Genomic DNA, 27,055 nt, shown 5'->3' with positions numbered 1-27,055 from the left:
ACAACAACAAACTGACCTGAATGACAAGTATCCAGATGCGCAGGTAGCAGAAGGTAACCACGGCGATGGGCACCAGGAAGTGCACCACCACCACAGCCACCGTGTAGGAGGTGCTGACGTTCTGGGCGAAGGTGCACGAGTAGACGCGCGGGTCGTAGCGCAGCGAGCCCACGAAGAAGTTGGGCACGATGGCCACTACCGTCAGCAGCCATATTAAGGCCACGAACAGCAGCGTGTTGCGGTAGCTGTACAGACGGCTGTAGGAGAAGGAGTGGCAAATGTAGCAGTAACGGTTGACCGCGATGCCCGTGATGTTGAAGATGGAACCGATCACGCTCAGGCCCATCAGGAAGCCGCTCACCTGACCACAAAATGGACACAGGACCGGGAAGTGTTAGCAATACACTGAAAACCAAACGTCAGAATGTTAGGAGATGAGTGAGATTTTTTTTCATTGTTTTTTTGGTTCATTGGTTTCATTTTTGGTGGGGAAAAAAAAGGAATCTTGCAAGAATGAAGTCACATTTTTTCAAGTCTTTTTCTGTTGGGGGAGGGGGAGAAGCTTCTGAGAATAATAATTTTTTTTCAATATTAAAAAGTCAAAATAATTTTTAGAAGGCGGAGGACTCTGATCTTTTTCTTTTTTATTATATTTTTATATTAAAAGTGGTTATCTTGCAAGAATTATGTCACTTAAAAAAAAAAGTCATTTCTGTGGGAAAAAATCTTGCGAGAATAAAGTAGCATTAAAAAAATGCTACTATTAAAAGGTCAAAATTATTTTTAGAAGTTGAAATATTAGAATAGTCAGAATTTTTGTTTTTTAACACAGTACTTGTTTTTGCAAAAAAAGTCGTATTTGTAAGGAAATAAAATCATCTTGTGAAAACAAAGTCACATATTTTCAAGATAAAAAATCCAAAATTATTTTTAGTAAAAACGTTTATTTCTGATTTTTCAAGACTTAAGTCTTATTTTTAAGAATTTAATATCTATATTTTTAACAACAATTATAATTATATAATTGTATTTTTTTTTGAGACAAAGATTATAATCTGAAAAGAATAAAAATAATTTTTTTCCAAGATAAAAAGTTACATTTTTTCAGGACCAAAAGTATTAATTATATGAGAATTAAGTAATTTTGTTGAGGAAAAAAGTGTAAATTATTAAAATAATATTGAATAAAAGATTTTCTTGAGAAAAAGTCAAACTCTTACAAGAATAAACTGTTTTTTTGTTGACAATTATTATTATAATTATTTATTTGTTAATTAATTTATTTAATTATTGTTTTTTAGGAAGTCTTAGTTTTCAAGATAAAGGTTGCTATCCAATGAGAATAGAGTTGCTCACATTTTTTAAAATAAATGTTTTTGGTAAAAAAAAACAAAAAACAAGACACTTTTTTTAAATTGAAAAAAGTCATCATACAAGAATAGTGTACATTTGTTAAAGGTCTTACCATGCACTGAGTGTTGCCTAGTGCCCATCCATCATGGAAGAGAGCGTAGAGGACCAGAGGATACGGGTAGAACGCCACCACCAGGTCGGCGAAGGCCAAACTCACCACAAACACGTTACCTGCCATCACAAGAAAAATCCTCTTTGGCCTTGAAGTTCCTTTTTTTAAAAAAAAAAAGTATTTTTAAATGACTGACCCCTGTCCCCTCGTCCCTCGCCTGCTGTTGATTTTGGCACATCCGTCCGCGGTGGTGTATTTTTGCACCGAGGTGCTGCTTACTTTGCATTATCGCACCTTCAGCCGTTCTCATTCTACGGGACACCACCGCCGCTCTCGACGTGTGCCGGGAACGCATCCAGTTTGAGTGAACGCGTTGGCAGGGGAGGCTGAAAAAAAGGTTCCTGGCCCCTGCGACACACGCGACACTTTTATCGGGAAATGGCACATTTGCTGTGTGAGTGTGGAAGGACACGATGATGGTTGGGCACAGCGCCGTGTGTGTCTACTCGGCATCCAGGGCTTTTTTAAAATCATATTTTAACCTTTGTCAGACATTCAGAATGTGCTGGGTTCTATGCAGGCTGTGAGTCAGACCAATGTAATTAGGAGCCTACATTTTTATTTCTTTCAAGAAAAAAGTATTAGTATCATGAGAAACAAAACATTTTTTCTGAGAAAAATGTCTTACCAGGCATATTTTTTTCGAAGAATAAAATGTGATATTGTGTTATCCCGCATACTTGCATTTTTTTCAGAACTATCAGAACTATCAGAACTTTGTGCTCAAGCCAAAGTGCTGTCTAATATAAACGTGACCTTTTGTCATCATAAGATTTTTTTCTTAAAAAGCTAGTAAGATTACGAAAAATACCAACTTTTAAAAAATGAATGTTTTAAGATTCCACATGTTCTCAACGTTTTTGTCATATGAATACAGCTTTTTAAGAAAACATAACTTTTTGTAATTTTTGGGGTGCTTTGGCGCTATCATGGTGTCAATGTTGAAGTGAGGGGAGGAGCTTCATTTAGTTTTTACTATGCGAATAAGCTGTAAATTTATGAGAAAAAGTAAAAAAAAATTATTTTTAGAGATAACCTTTCCTTTTTCAAGGAAAAAAGAGTAATCTTGTAAGAAGAGTCCTTTTTCCCCAAAGTAATCTAACTAGCTCAAAGACAAACCCTAACCTGATGTTTTGCTTAAGGGATGAACAATTTGACAAAATTAGCTTGATCCACTCTGGAAAAAAATAATAATGAATTGATTCGTATTTAAAAAAAAAAAAAAAAAGAGTTAATGTGATGCTAGAATTTCTTTTTCAACATTTTGAGCTCCTGCTTCAATGCTCGTGTTGCATTGAGTAGACTAATTGTTTTTTTCCCCCCTGTGATTTCGATCACCGGTGATATTTGACTAATGCATTCCAATGTGTATGTGAAATATGTTTTGAAAGTTTTACAGTGCTTGCAGTGGGTGGTAGGTGTAAGGTAATAAAAGATAAAACCATAAAATAAGTTTTTAAGTGGCAGAGCAGCAGCAGCAGCAGCATCCATCGAGGGAAAATTTGCTGAGTCAGGCAAAAAAACAGCTCAGTCAATATAAGAGAAGAGAAATGCATGGATGAGCATTTCTAATGTTGAAATACTAAACTTTAATTTTGGTTAAAGCAAGGACCTCCAACTTTCTCAGGGGTGAAAGGAGCTAATCTTTGATGAATTATTTTCAGGGGGGGGTCTGCAGCCATCCAGTCCCCAACGGCATTGAGCGGATCAATAAGCAGAGATAGCTTTCACATATCACCTTTGAAATCATCCACACTGCTGAAGGTAGAAGATAAGGTGAAAACAGGAGAGGCCTCGGGAGGCTACCTTGAGGGACACCAAGCTGCCCAAGGAAGTGGAGGCTTTTCAAACATTTACCCTTGTTTGAAAATCTAACCATGACTTTGAACCCTAACTCAGGTTTGATTGTCTAACTTAAAACCTAAACCATGGCTTAAAACCCTAATTTAAAACCCTAACCATTGCTTGAAACCCTACTTTGAAACACTCACCCTTCTTTGAAACCTTAATTTAAACCCATAATCCTGGTTTTAGACTCTAACATTGGCTTGAAAACCAAAGTTAAAACCCTAACCCAGGCTTGTCACCCATTTTAAAAGCGGAAAACCTCATTTGAAGCCCTAATCCAAGTTTAAAACCTGAAGTTGGAATGGCTTGAAATCCTACTTTGAAAGCCTAACCTTGGTTTGAGACCTTAACATTGGCTTGAAACCCTAACTTACCATAAATGATTGTTTGAATCCCCATTTTAAAACCCTAACTTTGGCTTGAAACCTGAACTTGAAACACTGACACTGACTTGAAAAAATAATTTGAAACATTAACCCTAGTTTAAAACGCTAACCCAGGCTTGACACCCTAACCCTTGTTTGAACTCTGAAACCTGGCTTGAGACCCTAACCCTAGTTTGAAACCCAAACCCATGCTCGAAACCTGAACTTGGAATTCTAACCCTGGCTTGAAACCTTAATTTTAAACCGTAATTCTGGCTTGAGAACCAAATTTGTCAAGTCTCCCAACTTTCCTCTGAACTCGTCATGACTTCTTTGTTGAACTTTCTTCACACCAAAATGAAGAAATAAATCTTTGCAGCCGTCGCACCATTTTGAATAGACATTGACAAGGAAGTTTTTTTTTTTTTTTTTTTTTTTTTTTTTTTTATAAACTTACTTTTTGTTACTTGATTGATGTGCACAGCTCTACTCTAGCAAGATGTCTTCATTGAAAAAAAAAAAAAAAAAAAGACTAAATGTAGAGTACGTCCTTTTGAACACAGTATAAGTGCGGAATGGGCAGTTAGACCAACGGGGGACAATGAAAAGGGACATTTTATTCTGTATCTTAAAAAAAAAAAAAGGCTCTCTTTTTAATTATTGCCGCTTGGCTAAAAGGCACAATTATATTGGCTTCCTGTTCATTAAGTTTGCTTTTGTGCGCAGAGAGAATAATTTCCCTTCCGGGCTACCATGGTCACGCACCGACAGGAGATTTTCCCTGGCGATTAGCGGTGAAAATCACTTGAAGTAAACCTTCCATGGCCTCTGGGGTTAAAGTTCATGGGAGTAATTGTGCTTCTCTGGCTCGAGAAGACGTGTTTAAAAAAAAAAAAAAAAAAAAAAAATTTAAGTAAAGGCTTCAAACTACCTTTCTAAGTATGTTAACAAACTGATTCTCGGCTATAAAAGTGACATTTATTGTGCCATTCTGTGCTAGCTAAACAACCAATGAAATCGTGTTTTATTTAGGATGTGTTTTTAATTGACATCTCTACAATAGTCCTTTAAAGCCCACAAACTCACTGATTTGAACCCTGGCTTCAAACCCTAGCCTAGACTTGTAACCTCAACCACTATTCCTGCCCCGAAACCCTCATTTCAAACCTTAACCCTGTATTGAAAGATACTTTTAAACACTATCCCTGTGTTGAAACCTTAACTTGAAACCCCAACTCTGATCCTGACTTAAAACCCGAATCTGAAACTGTAACTCTTGTTTGAAAGCCAAACTTGTAAAAGCCTACTTTGAAAGCCAGACCCTGGCTTGAAACCCTTACTTGAAACCCTAACCCTTGTTTGAGACCCAAGCCCAGTCGCGAAAACCAGATTCCAGCATCAAATCCTGTTTTGAAGACTTAACCATGTTTTAAGACCTATTTTGAAACACCAACCCGGTCTTGAAACCCTACTTTGAAACCCTATCCCTGCTTGAAACCTTGCTATAAAACCCGATCCCTGGCTTGAAACCTTAACTTGAAATTGTAACCCTGTCTTGAAACCCTATTTTGAAACACTAATCCTAGCAAACCATACTTTGAAACCCTCATTCTGTCCTTAAAGCTGAACATTTGAATTCCTACCTCAAAACCCTAACCGTCTTTTGAAAACCCAACCCAACTTTAAAAATTTTAACCCTGTCTTAAAACCCTAATTTGAAACACTAACCCTGACTTAGAGCCCTTCTTAGGAACCCCATCCTTGACTTGAAACCATACTTTGGAACTCTAACCCTTGTTTGAAACCTAAACCCAGGCTTGAAACCCCAATTTGAAACCCTAACACCAACTATCAAAAACTGTAGCTTGGTAGAAATGACATTTGAAGTCTAAATGACCTGAAAATGAGTCAGCAAAACGAAGGAATTCAAGTGACACGTTCCTCACAGCGGACATGTCATGTCCCGACAGCTCCCTGTGCTTTTTTTTTTTTTTTTTTAATGCCAACACTGACCTAGAAAATGACCCAGTGGGCTGCGGCGTCCCGTCGGGCACGAGGGACGGCGAGCGTTACGTAAGCTCCTCTGTGACTCTTGTGTCATTCATTTAACTCAAGCGGGTCTAGACGCCACGGCAGTTACGCGTGTGAAACGCTTTTTGCTTTTGGGACGTAGTGAGCCGGAATGTTCTATTAGTTTCATTTTGACATCTGAGGCACGACAATGAGAGAGAGGCGCTAACGGCAATCTTTACAAAATATCAGCACAGAAAAGAGAGCAGTAGGCTACTTTTTAATCACTTGTTGGTTAGTTTTTTTTTTTTTTTTCTTTTTTTGTGTTAGTGGGGCGGAGACCCTCCACGTCCAGCAGATGGAACTGTGTTGAAAAAAGTGGGAGTTAGCACTTATTTGGCACTGACAAGAAACCCTACTTTGAAAGACTCACTAATGCAGGCTTGAAACCCTAATTTTAAACAGTAATCTTTGTCGAAACACCACTTTGAGAACCTAACCACGGCTTGAAACTCTAATGTGAAATCCAGACCCTAGTTTAAAACTCTAACCTAGACTTTAAAACTGTCATTTGAAACCCTAATGCTGGTTTGAAAGCCTAACCCCATTTTGAAACCCTATTCTAAAAGCCTAAGTCTGGCTTGGACCTCTAACCCAGGCTTGAGACCCTAATTTGAAACGCAAACTAGGCTTGAAGCCTAACTGGAAACCCGAACCCTGGCTTCAACCCCTAATTTAAAACACTAACCCTGGCTTGGAAACATAACTCAAGTTTGAAACCCTAACTTGAAACCTTAATGGTGGCTTGAAACCCTAATTTGAAAGCCTAACATTGACTTAAACTCAGGTTTAAAACCCTAGCTATGACTTGAAACTCCAATTTGAAATCCTAACCCTACCTTAAAATTTGAAAGAGTAACCCTGGCTTGAGAACCTCACTCAGGTTTGAAACCCTAATTTAAAAACCTAACCCTGGATTGTAACTCTAAATTGGACCGTAACCCTGCTCAAAACCTTTTAGGTTCTGGCTTGAATTCTTAGTTTGAAACCTTAACTTGAGTCCCCAAACCGTGTCTTGAAATGCTAATTTGAAAGCCTGACCCAAGCTTGAAACCGTAACCCAGGCTTGAAACCCCCATATGAAGCTCTAACCCTTATTTGAAACCCTAATGCTCCCTTGAAACCCTACCCTGAAACTGTTGTTCTGGCTTCAAACATGGCTCATGACCCTTGTTTAAACCACGAACATTGGCTCGAACCTCACTCTTCAAACTCCCAACCCTGGCCCAAAACCCTATTTGGAAATCTGCTCCAATGTAAACGTTGAATTGTTGGGATGTTTTTTTTTTTTTTTTTTTTTTCTTCCTAACTTCGGGGATTAAGTGGTCCTTTTGAAGTGTTGACTTTAATTTTAATTTTTTAATTTTTTACTTCAGCTTCAGCACTGGGAGCAGGAAATGAGCAGTAAACAGCAATTTTTACAATCCTACTTTACACGCCTCGATGGACACTGACTTGGATTTCCAGACAGCCGGCCGGACGGACAGACTTGGGGCATCCTTCCTGTCACAAGCGATTCGATTGGTCTCTTTATCGCCGCACAACCGGAAAGAGATTGCGAGGATTTTGGTTTCTTCCCCCCCTCTTTTACTGAATGCCTTTTTCCCGTGGGAGGATGAGCCTTGTTTGCATTTAAATGTGTTTTTAGTCAGGGAATTGTGGGAAGAGAGAAAGAGATGGAGAGAGAGAGAGAGATGGAAAGACAACGATGGAGGAAATCCAGGAGGGGGGAAAACAGACGCAGTCATACCCAACACTAAAATTCCCAACACAGGCTCCAAACCCTACTTTAAATCAAACCCTAACCTACATTGGAAAAAACAATCCCATCTTTAAACAATACCTTGAATCCCTGATCTTGTCTTGAAACCCATCCATCCATCCATCCATTTTCTGAGCCGCTTCTCCTCACTAGGGTCGCGGGCGTGCTGGAGCCTATCCCAGCTGTCATCGGGCAGGAGGCGGGGTACGCCCTGAACTGGTTGCCAGCCAATCGCAGGGCACATACAAACAAACAACCATTCTCACTCACAATCACACCTATGGGCAATCTAGAGTCTCCAATTTATGCATGTTTTTGGGATGTGGGAGGAAACCGGAGTGCCCGGAGAAAACCCACGCAGGCACGGGGAGAACATGCAAACTCCACACAGGCGGGGACGGGGATTGAACCCCGCACCTCAGAACTGTGAGGCTGACGCTCTAACCAGTCGGACACCGTGCCGCTTGTCTTGAAACCATAATTTGAAAACCTAACCCTCTCATGAAAGCCTACTTTTACTAATTTGACCTGGTTTGAAACCCTAACCCAAGTTTAAAAACATAAATTGACACCCTAACCTGAGTTTGAAACCACACACCTAGGCTTGAAAACCAACTTTGAAGGCCGAACCCTACAATTTGAAACACTAATCATGTCTTTCAAACCTACATTGAAACAGGTTTAAAGGTTAAGGAAACCCTAACCACGGTTTAAAAATCCTAATTTAGAGCTTTAATCTGGGTTTGAAACCTTAACACAGGCATAAAACCCTAGTTGGAATTTCTAATTTGAAAAAAAAAGTTTGAAAGCGTGTCCAAGGCCTAAATTTATCGAGGCTTGAAAACCCTATTTGAAAACCTATCCTAAGTAAGCCTGAAATTCTACATTGAATGCCTAACATTGGCTTGAAACCCCATTTTACAAACCCTAACCCCAGTTTAAAACTTGATCACAGCCTTGAAACTTTATTTTGAAAGCCTAACTGTCTTAAAACCCTAATTTGAAACCCTAACACATGCTCGAAACCCTAACCATGCTTGAAACCCTAACCAAGTTGGAAAATCCCTAGATTGAAAGCTGCTTCAAAAGGCAAACCCTGCCTTGAAACACTAATTTGCAACCCTAACCCAAGAGGGAAACCCCAATTTAAGAGCCTAACCCTTGCTTGAAGCCCTAAGCCTGCCACGAAGCCCAAGGAACAAAAATGAAAACATTGCTTGAGCAGCCAAAGCAATAAATGATGTTATCATGGTTGCTATACATCACTGCCCAAACGTGCCCCTCCCCTGCAAGTGTACCCTCAAACTCAGGAAATAAGGTGCTTTTTAATTATTTCCCTCCTTTCGACAACACTAATCCTTGGCAAAGTCTGCCTTCCTCTGCCCTCTTGCCGTTCCCTCACTCCAGCGGTGCTTTTACTGCCAACCAAATATCTCCTCATTTATATTCTATTCAAAGCAACCAAAAACAAAGAGAAATGCTTTCATGTCAACACCTCAGTCCAAACAAACGTGCCCCCGAGCCATTAAAAACTCTCACGAAATAATTCATTATGGTCTGCTTCTTCTTGCGTGATGATTCCTCGTGAAAGCCAAAGACATCATGTGGGGGGGGGGGGGGGGGGCTGAATTTAAAAAGTCAGTTCATGACTAAATTGAAGTAAGTATTGTAAACTTCATTCAAAGAAGCCCAGACTTACAGTATGTTGCGTGATTTCAAAAAAATAAATGAAAATTACAACTCTCACTGTCCGATTTGTACACTTGTTAGCACATCTGCCTCACAGTTCTGAGGACCGGGGTTCAAATCCCCGGCCCCGCCTGTGTGGAGTTTGCATGTTCTCCCCGTGCCTGCGTGGGTTTTCTCCGGGCACTTCGGTTTCCACCCACATCCCAAAAACATGCATGGTAGGTTGATTGATAGTCTTGTATTTTTCCACGTATCTTCTAAATTCTGAACTCGAAAGCAAACGTTCATCGAAGGAAAGAACCTCAGAGTTATGTTGCGTGCTATTTATAAGTTACAACTCGCAATGTGCCATTTTTTTTCAATTGTTTTAAATTTCAAACTCGCACTGTTCGAAATTTGGAATTCCAACTTGCACTATGAGATTCTTACAGTGATATTTAAATGTGCACTGTATGATGAAGTGTTTTAAATTCTAAACTCGCACTGTACGACTTTTACAATGAATTAGGGTTCTATTTTCATCAACAGCGCATCTGTGGCGGGGCGCAAATGCCGGCGGATGCCGATTTTCGTGCAAGGCAAGAAGTTAGTTTTGAATTCCAGTCCACATGAGATGGTTTTTAAAAGTGTTTTGAATTTCAACTCACATGGTACAATTTTTTTTTTTTTTAATTGTCTTAGTCAAACTCGAATGATCCGATTATTATTATTATTTTCTTTATTCCAACTTGCCATTTTCAAATGTGTTATATACAATTTGAGTTTAAAATTGTATTTTTTTGTCTCGTGTTCATACCAGCTCTGCGTGATTTTTACATTTGTTAGTCATGTCTTTGAAATTGTACTGTAGCAATTTTACAGTGTGAGTTTTTAATTCCAACTCGCACCGTCCGATTTTCAGTGTTTAAAATTCCGATTACATTTGACGATCACATCGTGAGGACTTGGAGAATACTGTATGCAAAATCATATTTTTCCACCTGAGGCCAATCCAGAGCCTCGGTGTTAAGGTTTAAACTCTTAAGCCGGCGTGTGTGGCGAGGACCAACATCGCCTGCGGTGTGTAAAAATATTTACTCGCAGACAGAAATATAATCACAAAAGCCGCATTTACTTTGCAGATAGAGAGAAAAGGATCCAAAGTTGGACGGGAAATAATTTGGAACTGCTCTGTTGGACAATGACATCGACCTCCCCGCCCGCCTCCTCGTGTGCTCCAGTTAATAGCTGGCAACAAATTTAGGTTTTAATTAGAAAAAGTGTTGATCTAGGAAGTGCTGACTTGAAGAAAGATGAATCTCAAGACGGTGGAGAAAAGGGGATTAGACGAGAGCAACGGAGGAGAGCTTGACATTTTGCAATACTGTGGGAAAAAAAAAAAACTAATGAGATTTTCTTGCTGGTGTCGCGGTCGTCCACGCTTCTTGCTCATCACTTTTCACAAGCTGAGCCCAAATTATCGGAAATCGGAATCGTTCGCACGGTCCGACCGTTTACAATTCCAAGAGAAATCTGCTCAAAAGTAAATATGTGGCGAGATGGTGCGTTAACTTTCCAAAAGTGGGTTTGTGGGAAAATTACAATGACGACAATGTTTTTAACATGTAATGTTATACAAGTGTAAAATCAACACTACGGTAGCCCTTGTTCGAAACCCTAACCCAGGCTTCAGGCCCAAATTTGAAACCCAACCCCAGGTTTAAAACCCAAACTCAGTTTTGAAACCCTACTTTGAAAGCCTAATCCAAGCTTGAAACCCTACTTTGAAAGCCTAGCTCAAACTTGGATACCTACCTTAAAACCCTAACCCAGGCCTGGAACCATAATTTGAAACCCTGACCTGGGGTTGAAACACTAAAAACTAACTAATTTGAAACCCGAACTTAAAACGTAAACCCTGGCCTTAAAATCTTACTTTGAAACCCTAATGCTCATTTGAAACACTGACCCCGACTTGAAACCCAGTTTGAAACCCCAACCCAGGCTTGAACACCCAACCCCAGCTTGAAAACCCTATTTTGAAAGCTTAACCCTGTCTTGACACACTAACCTAGGTTTGAGACCCTACTTTGAAAGCCTGATCCAAGCTTGAAACCTTACTTTGAAATCCTTTATTTAAAACCTTTACTCAGGTTTAAAACGCTTTTTTGAAACCCTAAATTAGGCTTAAAAACCCTACATCAAAAGCCTAACCCTGTTTTACACCCCTATGGGAAACCATAATTTGAAAGCCTTAATTGAAACCCTAACCCAAACTTGAAACACTCATGTGAAACTCTACTACAATCCGCTCACCCATAGGACCCCTTCCCCCTATTATTTTCTCATGTGTGTTATATTTCAGATTGTACGACCTCATGGGAGTTTTTTTTTTTTTTTTTTTTTTGGAACCGGAAAGTCCAACTGCTGGAACAAAAAAAATTCTATTTCCATGATTTCTTATGGGTGAGAAAACAAATCAAATAGAAGATCAAAAAGCCTCCTGGCGTGGATCGTGTTTGGTCTCTCAGGATCTGGTGGATTTGTATTTTATTTATTTCTTTTTTTACTTTGTGTCAATCTGCGCTCCCAAACAAAAGCTCATAAGAACAGCATGTAGCTCACATTGTGTCCAGAAAGCGTATCGAGCATATCACCTTCCTATTAGAATCCATTGCAGTCGTGTTGTGTTCACCACAAAACTCTGGAGCCAATTAAAGGGCTGCTGGGAGTTTTTTTCTTTTTTTCTTTTGACCAGCACAAATGCCAGCTGAATAAACCACAGAGGTGACACAATTCATGTGTTTTGGATTAAAAACATTTTTTTTGTTTTTTGTATTATATAAATGTGGAACTAAGGCCAGCTTGTTTTTGTTGTTAAAAACAAAGCTTTTGCAAACACGGGTGTCGACGCTTCAAACCTTTCTGGCTCGTGTTCTTTGAGCAACATTATCTCGTGGAACAAAACTATATTTCATAATAAAATGTCTAATCACATTATCACCGTACTTGCTTGAATTGCTCGAATATGTATGTACAACATCCAGTATGTCAACAATACATGAGTGTAAAATGTTGAAGAGGCTTAAAGCAATAATTTGAAAATTTAACATGAAACCCCATCCCTGATTATAAATCCTACCTCTTGTTTAAAACCCTTTTTTGAAACACTCATTTGAAACACTAACTCAGGCTTGAAACCCTACTTCGAAAGCCGATCCCTATCTTGTAACTCTGACCCAAATTCGAAACCTAATCCGAGATTAAACCCTAAACCAGGCTTTGAAACCCCAAATTGAGGCTTGAAACACTACCTTTTGTAACCTATTCTCAACAAATGTGTTTTTATGTGGACACAGATGATTTCGAAACCCCATTATGTGCGGACATGGAGTTTTTACCCCGCCTGTGTTTGCTGAAGCCCACCTGGGTGAATGCCACAACAAAATACAGTTCGATAGATCTTTTATGCAAACATGTGGCATGTGTCATTTACATATTCAACTGAAAAGTCAACACAGATGCAAGGTTGCGTCGCGCAAGCTATTCACAGTCGCTCATCTTTGCGAGCATCAGTGTAATCTAGTGTGTATGATAAACAGCGTACATATGCAAATGAAGCTCCTAACCTTGGGAAAGATAAAAGTATTTAAGTATATAAGATAAACAAGATTGAGTCAAGGCGCCCTGTGCCAGATGTAATAAAGCAGCCGCTATTTGTTGGCTCGTCTATGCCATTTCCCATTATGTTTTAGCGTCTAAAGCTATAATGTCTAAATTCTGTCGCCCTCTAGGCTGCAATTCAGTATTGCAACAACAGAACCGTTGCGTCGCTTTGACGTCACTATGTGATGATTCTACAACATTCTTCAAGATTTGTATTCTGTTTTGAAGGACAGAAGGTGGATTCTTCGGAAGAGGCAATTGTTGGAAGTTCCCTATTATTGCTGCGTTTCATGCGTCGCTCGGACGGTGCTGAGCTTCATTCATTTTACGTCAGGCACCTTGTTGGGCAGCTCAAGGGTCCCCGAGAAGATGTGTGGATTTCGTTGGCGGCAGACGACTGTTATTGTTTTCCTTTATCATTGAAGCATGAAGATATCGCACAGAATGAGTCATTCCTTATGATTGCTGCATTTTGCGCATGCATTGCGCAGGCAGCTAAGGGGTCCTCGGAAAGACCCATTTTTTAATATTTATTGAACATATTCAACTTACAAAAGAAAAAAAACAGGCAACGAGACAAAGTTTCCGGGAATTATTATTTTTTGTTTACACAGTAATTATTTTATGATTATATTTACCTACAAACTCAGGATAGTGCAATTTTCTCGAGTAGTTGAACAAAAAAACAGTTACACACTCTAGCTTTAAGGTAGCCATCATTAAGGCAAAGTTATGTCGTTTTAAATATGTAACATATCATTCTCTTTGTTTTATGTTTAGTTTGACAATAAACTTCAACTGGGAGTCTTTAATATCGAACGTGTGCTACCAAACTACTTAAAAACACATTTTATTGTACATTGCACAGATTCAAGACACCGTGGGCCGGATTCAGCGAAGCAGCCCCCGAACATGAGCAAGCACCACAGTAAATACTTCCACTGAGTGTCATTCGATCCTCTCCTGGAAAATTTGAATTCCTCCCCGTCACATCTCAAGGTAATTAAAAGCCTTATCGTGGTTGTAATTTGTTATCGGGCTGTAAGAGCCCCCCCCCCCCCACTCATCCTGAGAGAATTCAAGGCTGAAATGTCACCTCACTATCTGAAATGTACTCTCTTTCTCTCTGATCTGTTGCTGTGTTTTTTTTTTTTTTGTCTTTTCCTGAGCCAAACCCGAGAGAACATCTCTCTCTCTCTCTCTATCGCTACTGCCAAATGCTTCCTTATGACTTGAGAAAGACAATGAGAAATTGGCTGGATAAGAAGACGGCGGGTAAGAGAGCAGCATCTTGCATAACGCCACTGGAGCGGGTCCAAGCGGCGGCCGTGCCAGTGTTCGACATTAGTGTCGTTCGCAGCCAAGGATACGCAGGAACTGGAGCGGCAGTTTTAATGCAAAATAAATCCATCCAGGTGTCACATAAATATTACTATATATGCTAATCATTCGGGATGGAGGATCCAAGGATGCCACTGTGAGCATACATAAACAGTCACACTGTTGCTATTTGTCCATCCATCCATCCATCCATTTTCTACCGCTTATCCGAGGTCGGGTCGCGGGGGCAGTAGCTTTAGTAGGGACGTCAAAACTGTGAATTCACACTATCCATGAGGGGTGTAACGGACATGTATTTAGATTTTTCAGTCCGGAACATTTGGTACATAATAAATTAGGGATTCCCAACCATGCGAAATGATACAATTTCACTTAATCAATCAACAGTGCTTATTGGTGGTTTATCCCCACTTATTCAAAAATGTTTCGTGTTTAAAAAAAATAAATGTTCAATGCAATTATAGTGGGCGTCAATTATCCACAGATTTTTACTATTTGGGGTCTGGCCCGGTCCCTATCCCCCCACAAATAGCGGGGGTCCACTGTAAACTAAATGGAATATGAGGACGAAAATGACACCATAAAACTACATTTGACGACTTGTAAATTGGTTGATATGCTGTGTGCTGTATATTAACACGTTTCTGCTGGGCCACATCATCTCTAAAAAACCCATAAGGGAATGTCAAAGCCGTTTGCAAAATCAGCCTTCATTCAGGGTCGTCATTTAAGACTCTTGGAAAGTTTCAAGGACATCTCCGGTAAGTACAGCCCTCTTTCCCGCTACGACCTCTCCGAAATGGACTGCGGCGGGCGTGCGGGGCGGGTGGGCGGTTCTGAGATGTAATCAAAGAGTCGGAGATTAAAGCGGATCTTCGGGGCTCATCGGGTCAGCTGGTGATACAATAACTGCGTCATAGCGTACCCAGCGCCGTTCATCCAAATATCTTCCTAAGAAAGCCCCTTGACGGGTTTATGGTCACAAGCGGGAGAATGTTTATCTGTTTTCTTAGCGTCAATACTGTTGAAAATATGAAAATTGAAAATACACCTGTTCAAACGTTTGGCGGTCACTTAGAAATGTCCTTAATACCACTGTGCCGTGAGACGTCATCAGGTGTGCTGGGAGAAATAAATCTGATTTCATTGTATGTCCCTTTAAAGAGATAATAAATGTCTTGCAAATTTGACACACCACAGAGAAGAGTGTTGTTAACACTTGGAATGGTGAAAATTGGTGCCTATTATAATTGAAAAGAAAACTTTGCCTTTTTTTTTTTTTTTTTTTTTTTTTTTTAAACCCCAAAAATTCTGCAATAAGTGGTCCACCAATAAGCGTTTTCAGTGTTGGTTCCCCCCCAACAAAGAAAAAAACAGAAAAGAAAAACAAAATTGTAAAACATTTTAATCTGCAAGCAAGTGAATCCGCAGGTGCCGAACCGTGAGTATATGGGGGTCCGCTGTATATTCAAATACCAAAATGTTCAACTCAAACTTATCATTTCATCTAGCGGGAGTTTGCTAGGCCGGCACGGCGAACGACTGGTTAGCCCATCCGCCTCACAGTTCTGGGGACCGGGGTTCAAATCCCGACCCTGCCTGTGTGGAGTTTGCATGTTCTCCCAGTGCCTGGGTGGGTTTTCTCCGGGTACTCCGGTTTCCTCCCACATCCCCAAAAACATGCGTGGTAGGTTGATTGGAGACTCTAAACTGCCCGTAGGTGTGACTGTGAGTGCGAATGGTTGTTTGTTTCTATGTGCCCTGCGATTGGCTGGCGACCAGTTCAGGGTATACCCCGCCTCCCGCCCGAATATAGCTGGGATAGGCTCCAGCACGCCCGCCCCTCACCCCTAGTGAGGATAAGCGGCTCAGAAAATTGATCGATGGATGGATGTTTGCTAGCTTAATGCTAATGTCCAATGCCAAACTCCGTAGATGGGCTCATGGAAATTAGCATCGATGTTGCGTTAATTAAAAAAGTGAGATGAACTACTATTACTGTGGCTCGGTAGGGGACCTTTTGTGCCTCTTCTTCTTGGTCTTAATTACGCTGCATTTACATCCAGCTGAGCTCAGCTACACTGTAGGCACGCAACTCTAAATTTGGACTTTGGGAGGTATTTAAGACAAATTTGTATGTCCGAAATGTTTGTAAGGTGAATGCGATGTAGTGGGGGAACACTGGACTTGTTATCTTTCCTAGTTTTAGGAATGGTTACCTTTGTTCCTTGTCTTTCTCTCGCATGTTTAAAACTTCAATCGGCTTCATTCTAAGTGACTACTCGTGCCTCTAGCGCGCAACACGCTAAAGGCCGCGCGGCTTTATTCCCATCTGACATCTCTAGGCTTACATCTAAAGAAGCCTCGTCCGTCAGCGAATCTCAGACGAAACCAATTTGTTATTTTTTATTTATTTTTTTTATCAGGCGTGATTGCATTTCCTGTCGGCCCGACATGCACGGGTGCCGACACGGGCTTCTCGTTGCCTCCCGACGGATAAGGAATCCACGTGAGCGGCTGTCGGGTTAGGTTGAGGATATTTGGATGTGCTCGTGGGGTCACTGGCAAACAAATGTGTGCATTCACTCGCCAGTTTATTTGCTACGCTTAAATAGAACTCATGCAGAATAATCGCACAGCCCTGCAGTCATAAGTGCTCTTAATATTTTATGGACCAAACAAGACAACTGCAAGAGTCAATATTCATCTTGATTGCTCCAGAACACAAAATGTTGTCATGGGCAGGCTTTAAAATTGACAAACAAATATAAAACTAAAGTAGGAATGCACTACTTTTTTTGTGTGTGAGTTCAGGCCAATACGTGGACTCCTGTTATCAACCAGTTGAAATCGGAACAATTGATCAGAATTTTACAGTTGTAGTATTTGTATTATTGTGTAATTATTATATATTTAAATGTTATACTTCTAATATATTTTATGTATTTTATATATTGTCTTTTTTGTATTTCCCACATATTTAAAAATAAATAAATTAATTAATAAAAATAAATTCAAAATATTTTTATTTATTTAGTAATAAAAGAAACCAAAAAAACAGCAGTCTGATATATGCAAATACTGGAAGGATACGTGTATAATGTGTATTTTTTTCATTACATTTAAATAAAAATATGTTATCCCAATTTTAGAGGGAAACCATAACAGAGATTACATTTTGAAACATTCTGTTTAAATGAAAAAATATATATATTTATGAATTTTTACAATACATTTTTGTGTTTTCTATATATTATTTTCTAAATAAAAAAACGCAGCCCTCGCACTGCTCCTCTTTTATTAAAAAAAAAAAGAAAATCCAGAGGGAATAGTTGGCAGCTGCTATTTTAAAAAATATAATAGTGTAATATTTTCTAAATTAAATTAAAAAAATTACTTCAAAATTTATACATTTTCAATTGTCAGCATTAAAAAAAGAAACACATTTGATTAAAAAATAATGCAAAAATTATCGTGTATATATATATATATATATATATATATATATAATATTTTACTATTATTTTTATTATATTATGATTATTTTTAAAATACACATTTTTAACATTAAAAGTAGATATTTAAAAAACATTGGGGATGAAAATATGTTTGAAAAGTCTCCCATGTAGCTCCAGTTTTTTTTTTTTTTTTTTTTGTAATATTGTTGATAGACTTGAAATGTGATGGAGACGTTCCACATTTATCTGATTAAATATACGCAAGATTATTTTTCATTTAAAACACATACACAATTTAAATTGTTGCACTGTAGGTAGACTTGCTGTTTTTTATGTTTCGTTTTAGAATCGTAAATGTAGCCTACTGCTACCTGCTGGCATGCAGGATTGGTCAATTTGTCGCGTTTTTGCCTCAAGTCGTGATTTAACGCAAATGAACTGTCAAGTGGAAACGTTTTAAAGAGGGCGTTTTAAAGAGGGCGACAGACGTGGCTGCCGGGAGTCTGTTAAGCTTGCTCTTACTTGCCTCTGGAGGCTCCACTTGGAGTCTTTGCCTTTGTGCTAAAGCAAGTGAAGCATGCGGGCATTTTGTGCCAACTGCGTGCCCCCCTCGAGCCAGATGGAATCTTTCCGAATGTGTTACGGCGCATCATTCCAACTGCTAATTGTGTGCTTTCCACGGTTAAATAAATGATGGTCTTTGGCACCGAGGGCAAAGAGGATCTCGGGTCAGGGCCGCGCTCATTCCGCATGCTCTTTGCCCCGGGGAGTGCCGGCCCGGTTCCCGTGTACCTGGCGAGCATTTTAGACGCACAAGAACAACATCTTGAATTGTGCAAAACGCTGCCAAAGTCGAGCAGGTGGCGAGCTTAGATAAAGAGCTCCTTTAAATGATATTTTTTAAACTTTTTAAATGCACAAAATTGTGAACAGACTTTAACACCATGCGTCATCCACATTAGACACCTCCCCTTTTTCACGGCCAATCCTTTATTTAATCATCAAACTTTGACACCATGCTCATCACTTTCAGGTTGGATCTTGAGACTTTTATTATAAAGATGGGAATCCATTGGTCAAACTGGTGTAGGAGCAGATTTTTTTTGTCTGAATTGCAATTACATTTTTGAATAGAAAAGAAAAAAAACCCATTGTGATTGTCTAGTGCGGATAACAACAAGAAAATGAAAAGACACAGGGGTAAGTCCTTGAGACCTTTTCTTGCGTTCTGTCATGCTGAGCATTTAAGATGCACAATTATGACGCTGGGACCTCTTGAATTGTTCAAAAGAATGCCAAAGCCGAGCAGGAGGCCAGCGCTGGGTCTCTGGGAGCTTTAAGGTTTCTGGGAGCTTTAAGACACCAGCTGGTGTCACCATCGTTGGGATTGTCTCCACACTGCAATCTACAGTATGGAGAATGTATGCGCACATCGTTTTTTTTTAACGTCCATCTGCGCTGGACTGACTTTAATGCTGACGCGAGCAGGCCAGACGCCCTCTGAACTTTGAGAACCAAGCAGATGATCGAGTCGGAAGGCTGTCGTGGCTCGTCGCTATAGCGTCGGAGATAACAATCTGGATTAAAGGCGTACGCTGATGAGGGGCCCTCGAGGCCCCATGTGACGAGTTGCACTCGACCAGAAATGTCAGTTTCTGGCGTGCAAACGCGGAGAGATGCCCGGCTGAAATGCCAACAAACAAAAGAACAAATGGGGAACCGGTTTCAAATTGTTCAAATGCATTCATGCCAGTGAAGGGGGGGGTGGAGACTATGAATCTCAAAAAGGCTTTGGGTTCGACCTTTACCTTGAGGAGACGAGTTAGTAGAGATTCATGTTTTATGGCGAGTCATCACATTTTGCTGACATCCCCGGGCCACACGCAATGATAAAAGCTCAATTCTGTCTCATTTTAGCTTTGCCCCCGTCTGGTGACTGGACATGGTAGCAATCTGACAAAATCTCTGGTACACTTTTGTCTTTAAAGGATCCCTGGCCTGGCCCTAAAATGGCCACTTTTAAACCAAGATGGCCATCGTCCTGTATCTTTTAGGTCATGGGTTCATGAGATATTTTTTTTGGTTGGGTCTACTCACGATAGACATGCCTTCCAGATTTCTTGTGACAGAAAGGGAACGAGCCTCAGTGGCTGATTATTATTATTTTCCCCAGTTTTATGCAAATCCCTCCCCCCAACACACACACACAAAATGATGAAAACTTAAAAAAAAATAATAGTTATTTAGTGTTGCCCATCTGTCTAGTATATGAAGTTGAAATTTGGGTCTACTCATGATAGACATGCCTACCAAATGTGTCTAAGGGAAAAAGACTGAATTTGCAAAGTGCCTCTTGCAACCCAAGTGAGGGTAGAATATGTATGAATGGAAATTGTTTCATAACAAGTCATCAAAGTTCTCCTTCAATTTCCACCCATACACTATAATGAAAATTTAAAATCTTAGCAATTCAATGTTTTGCATCTGTGTAGTATACATGGTTCAATTTTGGTAACAATCAGACAAAATTCTCTAGGGCAAGTTTGTCTGTGAGGACCCCTGCAAAAATGAGCCCAAAATAGCCTTTTTAAAACAAATTACCAGACTTCATGATCATTTTCTGACTTTTTTTGTGTTTACAGGTGATAAAAAGCTTTAATATCATGTGGAGCTTGGACAATATTTTAAATAATCGACTTCCTGTCCGCCGTGCCAAGCCATCAGAGCTGGTGATAGGCGAGAACAGACAGCAGAGGACTCGAAGGCCCTCGGGGGGGCAAAAGTGACTTTGCTTTAAATCAGTTTGTTTACTCGCATGAGCTGATGATTGCACTTCAGCCCGAGCGTGATTGTCAGCGACACCGATGCACCGTCTCGCTCCGACTCCCGCCAAAACGCCGGTGCTCATATTTTTCCCAAAACAGCTTAGCGGCCAAATCTTTCATTTAAATGAAAGACGCCATTTTCCATTTTACGTTGCTGACGAGAGATTGGGTGAGCATCGCTTGGCGTGAATGCCAGCTGATGAAATATTCAGTGTGCAATCAATCGCATTGCTTTTGCGTGAAAGATGTTTGGATCGCTTCGGGGTTTCTGTTACATATATTTTGCTTCCATAATACGGCTCAGTTTTGTGCAAATTTTATTTGACATTATTGTGGCAGTGGTGAAAGTTGGTTAAGATAGCTGCTTCCGATTAGCGCCCATTTGGGCAAATAGTCAAATAAATTATGCTGTGATCACCAGTACCCACTAAGGGTGGATGACATGATGGTTTGAACAAAATTATAGCAAAGTTTGGGTTTAAAATTTGAGTTTAGTTCCCCTTTAACGCCATGCACTGCTCACATTAGACGACGTTAGCTTAAAGTTTTGCAATTTAGTGTCTTCCATCTGTCTAAGATGCCTTGCTTCCAATTGGGGCTCATTCAACCGAATTATTTAGTAGTACGAATTATTTCAAAGTACGAACTTATGACGTATGACTTCCTGTTCTATTTAAAACGTGGATCTTTTTCGTGCGCTCTGCCATGATAGACGTCCATCCAATTTTGTATTGACTGGTGAAACTGGTGTTGGCATCCGATTAGATTTTTTTTTCTACGATCCTGGAGTGTTATAACGAAGTGACTTTTGATCACATTTTCCCCTTTTGAGAGCTTTTGAGGTATAGTTTGCATAAGGATGTGCTTTGAACTCCAAAATGTTTAACTTTTGGACTTCAGCTATGTTGTTAAATGAATGGCTGTGATTTGCGTACCCAATGACGTGTCGCCTTATTACAAAGCCGCTAAGACTGACAATGCACCACAAGGAAATCCGACAGATGCGCGCAAACTTGAAAACAGCTGACGTGTGTTTACAAACAAAGATGGCAGCTGTCAGGAAAACAACAATGGCTTGATTCCTCCGCAGGGAGCTCTGAATTGCTGGATTCTCACAGATGCAATAAAAAGGATTAGGAATTCCTTCCCTGTTTTCCCGCTGCTGAAGAATGTGGATTGTGTCCCTTCTAAGCTGATCATCAGACACGGAAAAAAAAAAGAATGGACAAAAGTAGTGGGACGTGTTGCAAATTTGGCAGGAAGTACAGCTTTTATGCTTTTTATGGGCTTTGCATTCTTGCTCTTCTACTCCAAACTCCTCCAAGCATGCACCGGAAAGAGAAGGGGGCCTTCCCCAAACTTTTGTCTTTTGGCAAAATAAGGAGTAGAAAGTACAGAGTCGTCTTCGGTCGATTTTTAATTAATTTATTTTTTGCTTTGACTTGCACGGAAAAATTGGATGATCGGATATGTGAACACAAATAATGGCGCAACATATGTAGAGAGACAATATAACAATATTCAAAGTTCATATGTTATTTATCCTTTGCGAAAAATGCCAAATATTACTGCGGCTTATTGAGCTCAGTTGCCAACGTCTCCACGTATCTGTTTGTCTGAATTATACTGCCCCCAGGTGGCCAGGGCGAACACGCAGCACATTGTACATTGGACTCCTGCGATTCGCGGGGAAAAGGGACCAGGCTGACCGTGAATAGCGCAACTCAACGAATGATTGATGCTTATTATAATCTTTATGAAAAAATAATCAGTTTTTTTCCCTATGTAAAAAGCACAAATATGTGGGGGATCAGTAAAAAAAAAAAAAAATACAGCGAATAAGCAGGTGGTTCCGCGAATAACGACAGATATGTTCTCCCCAAAAAATCTGCGGTTAGCTGAATCCGCGAATACTGAACTGCAAAAATACGGGGTTCCACTGTACATTGAATTGATGCAAAAAGTATTTTCTTTCCATTCTATTTAATGTCATTACCGTATGATTTTAATGGAATTCAATATCATACTGATATTTTTCTTTATCCAATGTCAGAGAGCTTTTCGTCATACATCTGTGAATGGATTGAAATGGTGAAGAAGAAAAAAAAAGAAAAGAAAAAAAAAAGCATAATACAGCATGTGTCATTTAATGCATGGCAACACCAATGTGAATGAATGCTTGGCTTTCTCCGGATTCCCACAGTCACATTCCAGGTATGCTTTCAGTCATCTACATTCCATCGCCGAGCAAACATTGTGTTCACCTTGTTTACGGATTTGTTTCGCACGCGGCGGCATCGCATCATCGTTATCCTCCCTTCCTCTTCCTCCTCCATTCTCATTTTTTCCCTCTCCCTCCCTCGTCTTCCCACCTCCTCACCCACGGCCGCCTGGAGGTTGGCAGGAGCCGTTACGTAACTCGCTTCAAATTACCGCCGCTCATCTATTATGGATACGGGCTCGCACGCAACGCGTTTGACCGATTTCGGTAAGGAGGATGACGACGAGGGATACGGGGTCAGCCGTCCGCGCTTGTGGACATTCGAGGGGGTGCACTCGGCGAGGGGAAAGACTGAATCACCCCGACTTCCCCCCCGAGTCGGCGGCAAAGTGCACACGAGCGGCGCGTGATTGTGATGACACATGACAGCATCGGTAGAGGCGGCCCTTACGTCGTGGTACAGTTATGTCGGCCTTGCGCCTGGCTTCTTAGGCCAATGTTTTCCAATCTTTATTGAGCCGAGGCATGACAGTATTTAACATTGGAAAAATCCTATTTTAATGCTAACACACGATCAGAATCAGAATCATCTTTATTTTGCCAAGTATGTCCAACAAACACACAAGGAATTCGTCTCCGGTAGTTGGAGCCACTCTAGTACGGCAACAGACAGTCAATTGACAGAGAACGCTTTTGAGACATAAAGACATTGAGAAAAACTGAGCAATAAAAGGTTGCTAGTAATTGGGTAATGCCGGTACAATTTTCTTTTTCTTTTTGGACAATTGTGCAAAAAGATGCTAGCACGTCCTCTAGCACTTAGAGCTGTTTGAATGACCTGTATAGCAATAGTCCGGTGCAATGTCCATTGTGCAAAGGGCACCGAGACTTCAAGGAGTGTATGCAAGTTTGAAGTGACTAGTGGCGCGATAATCTGGGACAATGTTGATTGTGCAAATGTTGCAGATACTCCTCAGTCAGTGTGCAAGTGGTGCAGATGCTACTCTGGCATGAGTGGCCAGTATTGGTCAACAACACATGCAAATAGTGCAGCGTGGCGAGACTACTACAGTGAGTGCACGAGTAATGTATAATTAGCCTGACAGAAATGTGAGAATAAACTCAAGACAAAAGAATTGGCAGCATGTTGCAATGGAATTGTAGCTTAGCTGTTTAAGAAGTTGACGGCAAGAGGGAAGAAGCTGTTTGAATGTCTGCTAGTTCTAGTTTGCATTGATCGGTAGCGCCTACCTGAGGGAAGGAGCTGGAAGAGCTGGTGACCAGGATGTGGAGGGTCCGAGAGGATTTTGCACACTCTTGTCTTAGTTCTGGCAGCGTGCAAGTCCTCAAGGGTCAGTAGGGGGGTACCGATAATCTTTTCAGCAGTTTTGATTGTCCGTTGCAGTCGGAGTTTGTCCTTTTTTGTAGCAGCACCAAACCAGACTGTGATGGAAGAACACAGAACTGATTCGACGACCGCTGTGTAGAACTACCTCAACAGCTCCTGTGGCAGGCCGTGCTTCCTCAGAAGCCGCAGGAAGTACATCCTCTGCTGGGCCTTTTTGAGGACGGAGTTGATGTTTATTGCCCACTTCAGGTCCTGAGAGACTGTAATTCCCAGGAAGGCAGCTGGATAGCGTGAGGTGCAGGTGTTGTGAAGGATGCCTCCTGAAGTCCACAAACATCTCTACAGTCTTGAGCGTGTTCAGCTCCAGGTTGTGTCGGCCGCACCACAGCTCCATCCGCTCCACTTCCTGTCGATATGCAGACTCGTCTCCGTCTTTGATGAGGCCGATGACTGTGGTGTCATCTGCAAACTTCAGGAGTTTGACAGCCGGGTGCGTTGAGGTGCAGTCGTTTGTGTGGAGAGAGAAGAGCAGCGGAGAGAGGACACAACCTTGGGGTGCCCCGGTGCTGATGATGCGTGGGGATGAGGTGGCCTCCCCCAGCCTCACATGCTGTGTCCTGCCCGTCAGAAAGCTATAAATCCGCTGGCAGATGGCAGGCGAGACGCTGAGCTGGAGCTGTGACGCTCTTGAGGTGGTCCAGCACGAGGCGTTCAAAGGACTTCATGACCACAGATGTCAAGGCGACAGGCCTGTAGTCATTCAGACCCGAGATTGCAGGTTTCTTGGGGACTGGGATGATGGTTGAGCGTTTGAAACGGGATGGTACTTCTCACAGTTCCGGTGATCTTTTGAAGATCTGTGTGATCCTGATATAGGATGTGACAGTGTCCGTATATTCATCCAGGCTGCCAGCTGAATTTTCAAAGACACTCCTAAATGCCTTAGACTGGAATGCATTAATGGCAGTTCAATATTGAAATGTACACTTTGAATGTAACATGAGGTTGAAATGATAGGAAAGTGCTTTAAGGTAATAGTTTGTGGTTTGTTTACAGTTTAAACTATTAATAAAGGCAATTCTAAACATTTAAGGGGGCATCAATTACTCATGTTTCTTCGCTATTCAGTGTAAAATCTTGGCCTGTTTTATTTGAACACAAAGCTATTATTCTGTTGCATGAATTTCAACAGGTAGATACACAGGTTAATTGCATCTCGTGCCATCTAGTGGAAAAGTATTTAACAAATCTGCCTGTCACTATACGTTGCTGACAAAGATGAACAAAGTGCTTGGGAATCATTGTCCTCGGCACTTCCTGTTTGCCCAAGTGGGCGCCTCCCTGAGCACTTAAAGCCACTGGAACCGTCCCACTCAGTCAGTCAGTCAGCCATACCAGTGTGGCTAAATACTGCAAAGACCAGATGAAAGAATTGTATGATGGAGAGAATCCCCTCCAAAGCCTGGCGGACCCTCTGCAGCATGCATTATAGATCAGTCGCAGTTCGTATGAATGGGACGGGATAAAAAGGAAGGCGAGCGGCGGATATTTGTCACAATGGGACATATAATGGGGGTGCCTCATGCAATTTCCACGTGTAGCTCCAAATCATTCAATCTCAACTCAAATGAATTAATACTCATCAGGCCCTGCGGCAAATCTGCCACCCCACCCTTCTTAAAATCCCCCTTTTCCATTCCTTTTCCACTCTTCCTCATCTCATTTCAAAAGAGCTTCCAATCGTGTCCCTGCCTTCGGATGTCAGGAGAAGCCTTTTTCACACTCGGCCAAATCTCCCCTGGATTAAACGGGATCCCATTGATCTGACAACTTGCCCGCTTGGCTGATTTGCGTTTTTCAAGATTCCGATGGATTCAAATCAACCACCCCTCCCTCCTCGGGGCGGCGAAAAACCCCTAGGTCGGGAAAATACATTAGCCGGGGAAGGAGGTGCTCTCCCCCCTCTGCGGTGCCCGCCGGGTCGCGACGGGGAGAAAAAAAAAAGTAATGCAACGAAGGGCATAAGTACGTTTTTAAAAACTGATGAGGGGAATATTAAAAAGCACTAAAAGCAAAGAGTGGAGAAGTGAGGCTGGGAAGCGGGGTCGTGGGATGTCTCTTTTATAGCTAGTGCACTTAGCAGGCCCACCTCCTGGTGACATTTCAGTTCCCAGAGTGCATTTGGAAAACATTTGGCCTTCCGGCACCTGCCCCGCGACGGCCTGCAAACGTAGCAACCGACTTTTGTCCCCCTGAGGACGCGACAAAACCTTTCTATCACAAACTTTTACAGTATACGCATGGGCCATCCCGACGAAGCTGATTTGCTTTTTGTGCCTCATTTGCTGTTTTTTTTTTTTTTTTATAAATTTCACAACACCCGGTGACCATCAGTCGTGAAAGTGAAAGTACAGGAAATTGTTCTGATTTGAGCTCTTATTTCCCTATTTTCGTGCAGGTTGAATGTGTTAGCTGCTCCATGTGTGTTAAAGTCGCAGTTGTTCGAACGCCTATGGCATTTCAGTTAATATGTTAGCGTTAAGCTTGCGCACTTTCGTTAGAGGAAATTTTGGTTGAAGATTTTAGTGTTCAAATACAGTATACAATGTTTCATTCTCTTTTATGTGCCAGTTTCACAGTAAACTTCAACTGGGGTGTCAAATAAACAGCTTGCAGCAAGCACGATTAGGTCTGAATCAGACTACAAGACAAATTTGGTCTTTCCCGATTGCACTATGTCAGACTGCTGCCATCAAATCTTGCCGTTTCTCGGGCAGACAGTGGGAACACTCCACGACATTTATTCGGATAGCCCTGTATCCCGTCTTTTACGATCACTGGGCTTTATCTTGTCAAATCAAACACTGTCGGCGAGGTGGAAGCAGAAAACGTGTCACCGGTCAACGCGGCCGGATACACTCGTTACCATGGTGACGACAACAACAATGCACCGCGCCC

General features: G+C 41.1%; 1 protein-coding gene and 1 long non-coding RNA gene across 4 annotated transcripts in view; one reads left to right on the top strand and one right to left on the bottom strand.

Moving 5' to 3' along the window:
• LOC133467420 (uncharacterized) overlaps nucleotides 1-27,055 on the top strand; it is a 100,672-nt gene that overhangs the window by 43,709 nt on the left and 29,908 nt on the right. For all 3 annotated transcript variants that reach the window (XR_009785220.1, XR_009785219.1, XR_009785221.1), the window contains exon 2: nucleotides 13,773-13,903. This is a non-coding gene — a long non-coding RNA (uncharacterized LOC133467420). The remainder of the gene's footprint in view (nucleotides 1-13,772; nucleotides 13,904-27,055) is intronic.
• The window catches only part of LOC133467410 (melatonin receptor type 1B-B-like), a 44,137-nt gene that overhangs the window by 5,725 nt on the left and 11,357 nt on the right, over nucleotides 1-27,055 (bottom strand). Inside the window, exons 2-3 of the mRNA XM_061752258.1 lie at nucleotides 1,466-1,584; nucleotides 17-361 (exon numbers count right to left, since the gene is read on the bottom strand). Of these exons, the coding sequence (XP_061608242.1) occupies nucleotides 17-361; nucleotides 1,466-1,584 (464 nt within the window). The remainder of the gene's footprint in view (nucleotides 1-16; nucleotides 362-1,465; nucleotides 1,585-27,055) is intronic.

This window comes from Phyllopteryx taeniolatus, chromosome 17 (genome assembly GCF_024500385.1).
Source record: "Phyllopteryx taeniolatus isolate TA_2022b chromosome 17, UOR_Ptae_1.2, whole genome shotgun sequence".
Taxonomy (NCBI): Eukaryota; Metazoa; Chordata; class Actinopteri; order Syngnathiformes; family Syngnathidae; genus Phyllopteryx; species Phyllopteryx taeniolatus.
This window is presented reverse-complemented; position numbering and strand designations above follow the sequence as displayed.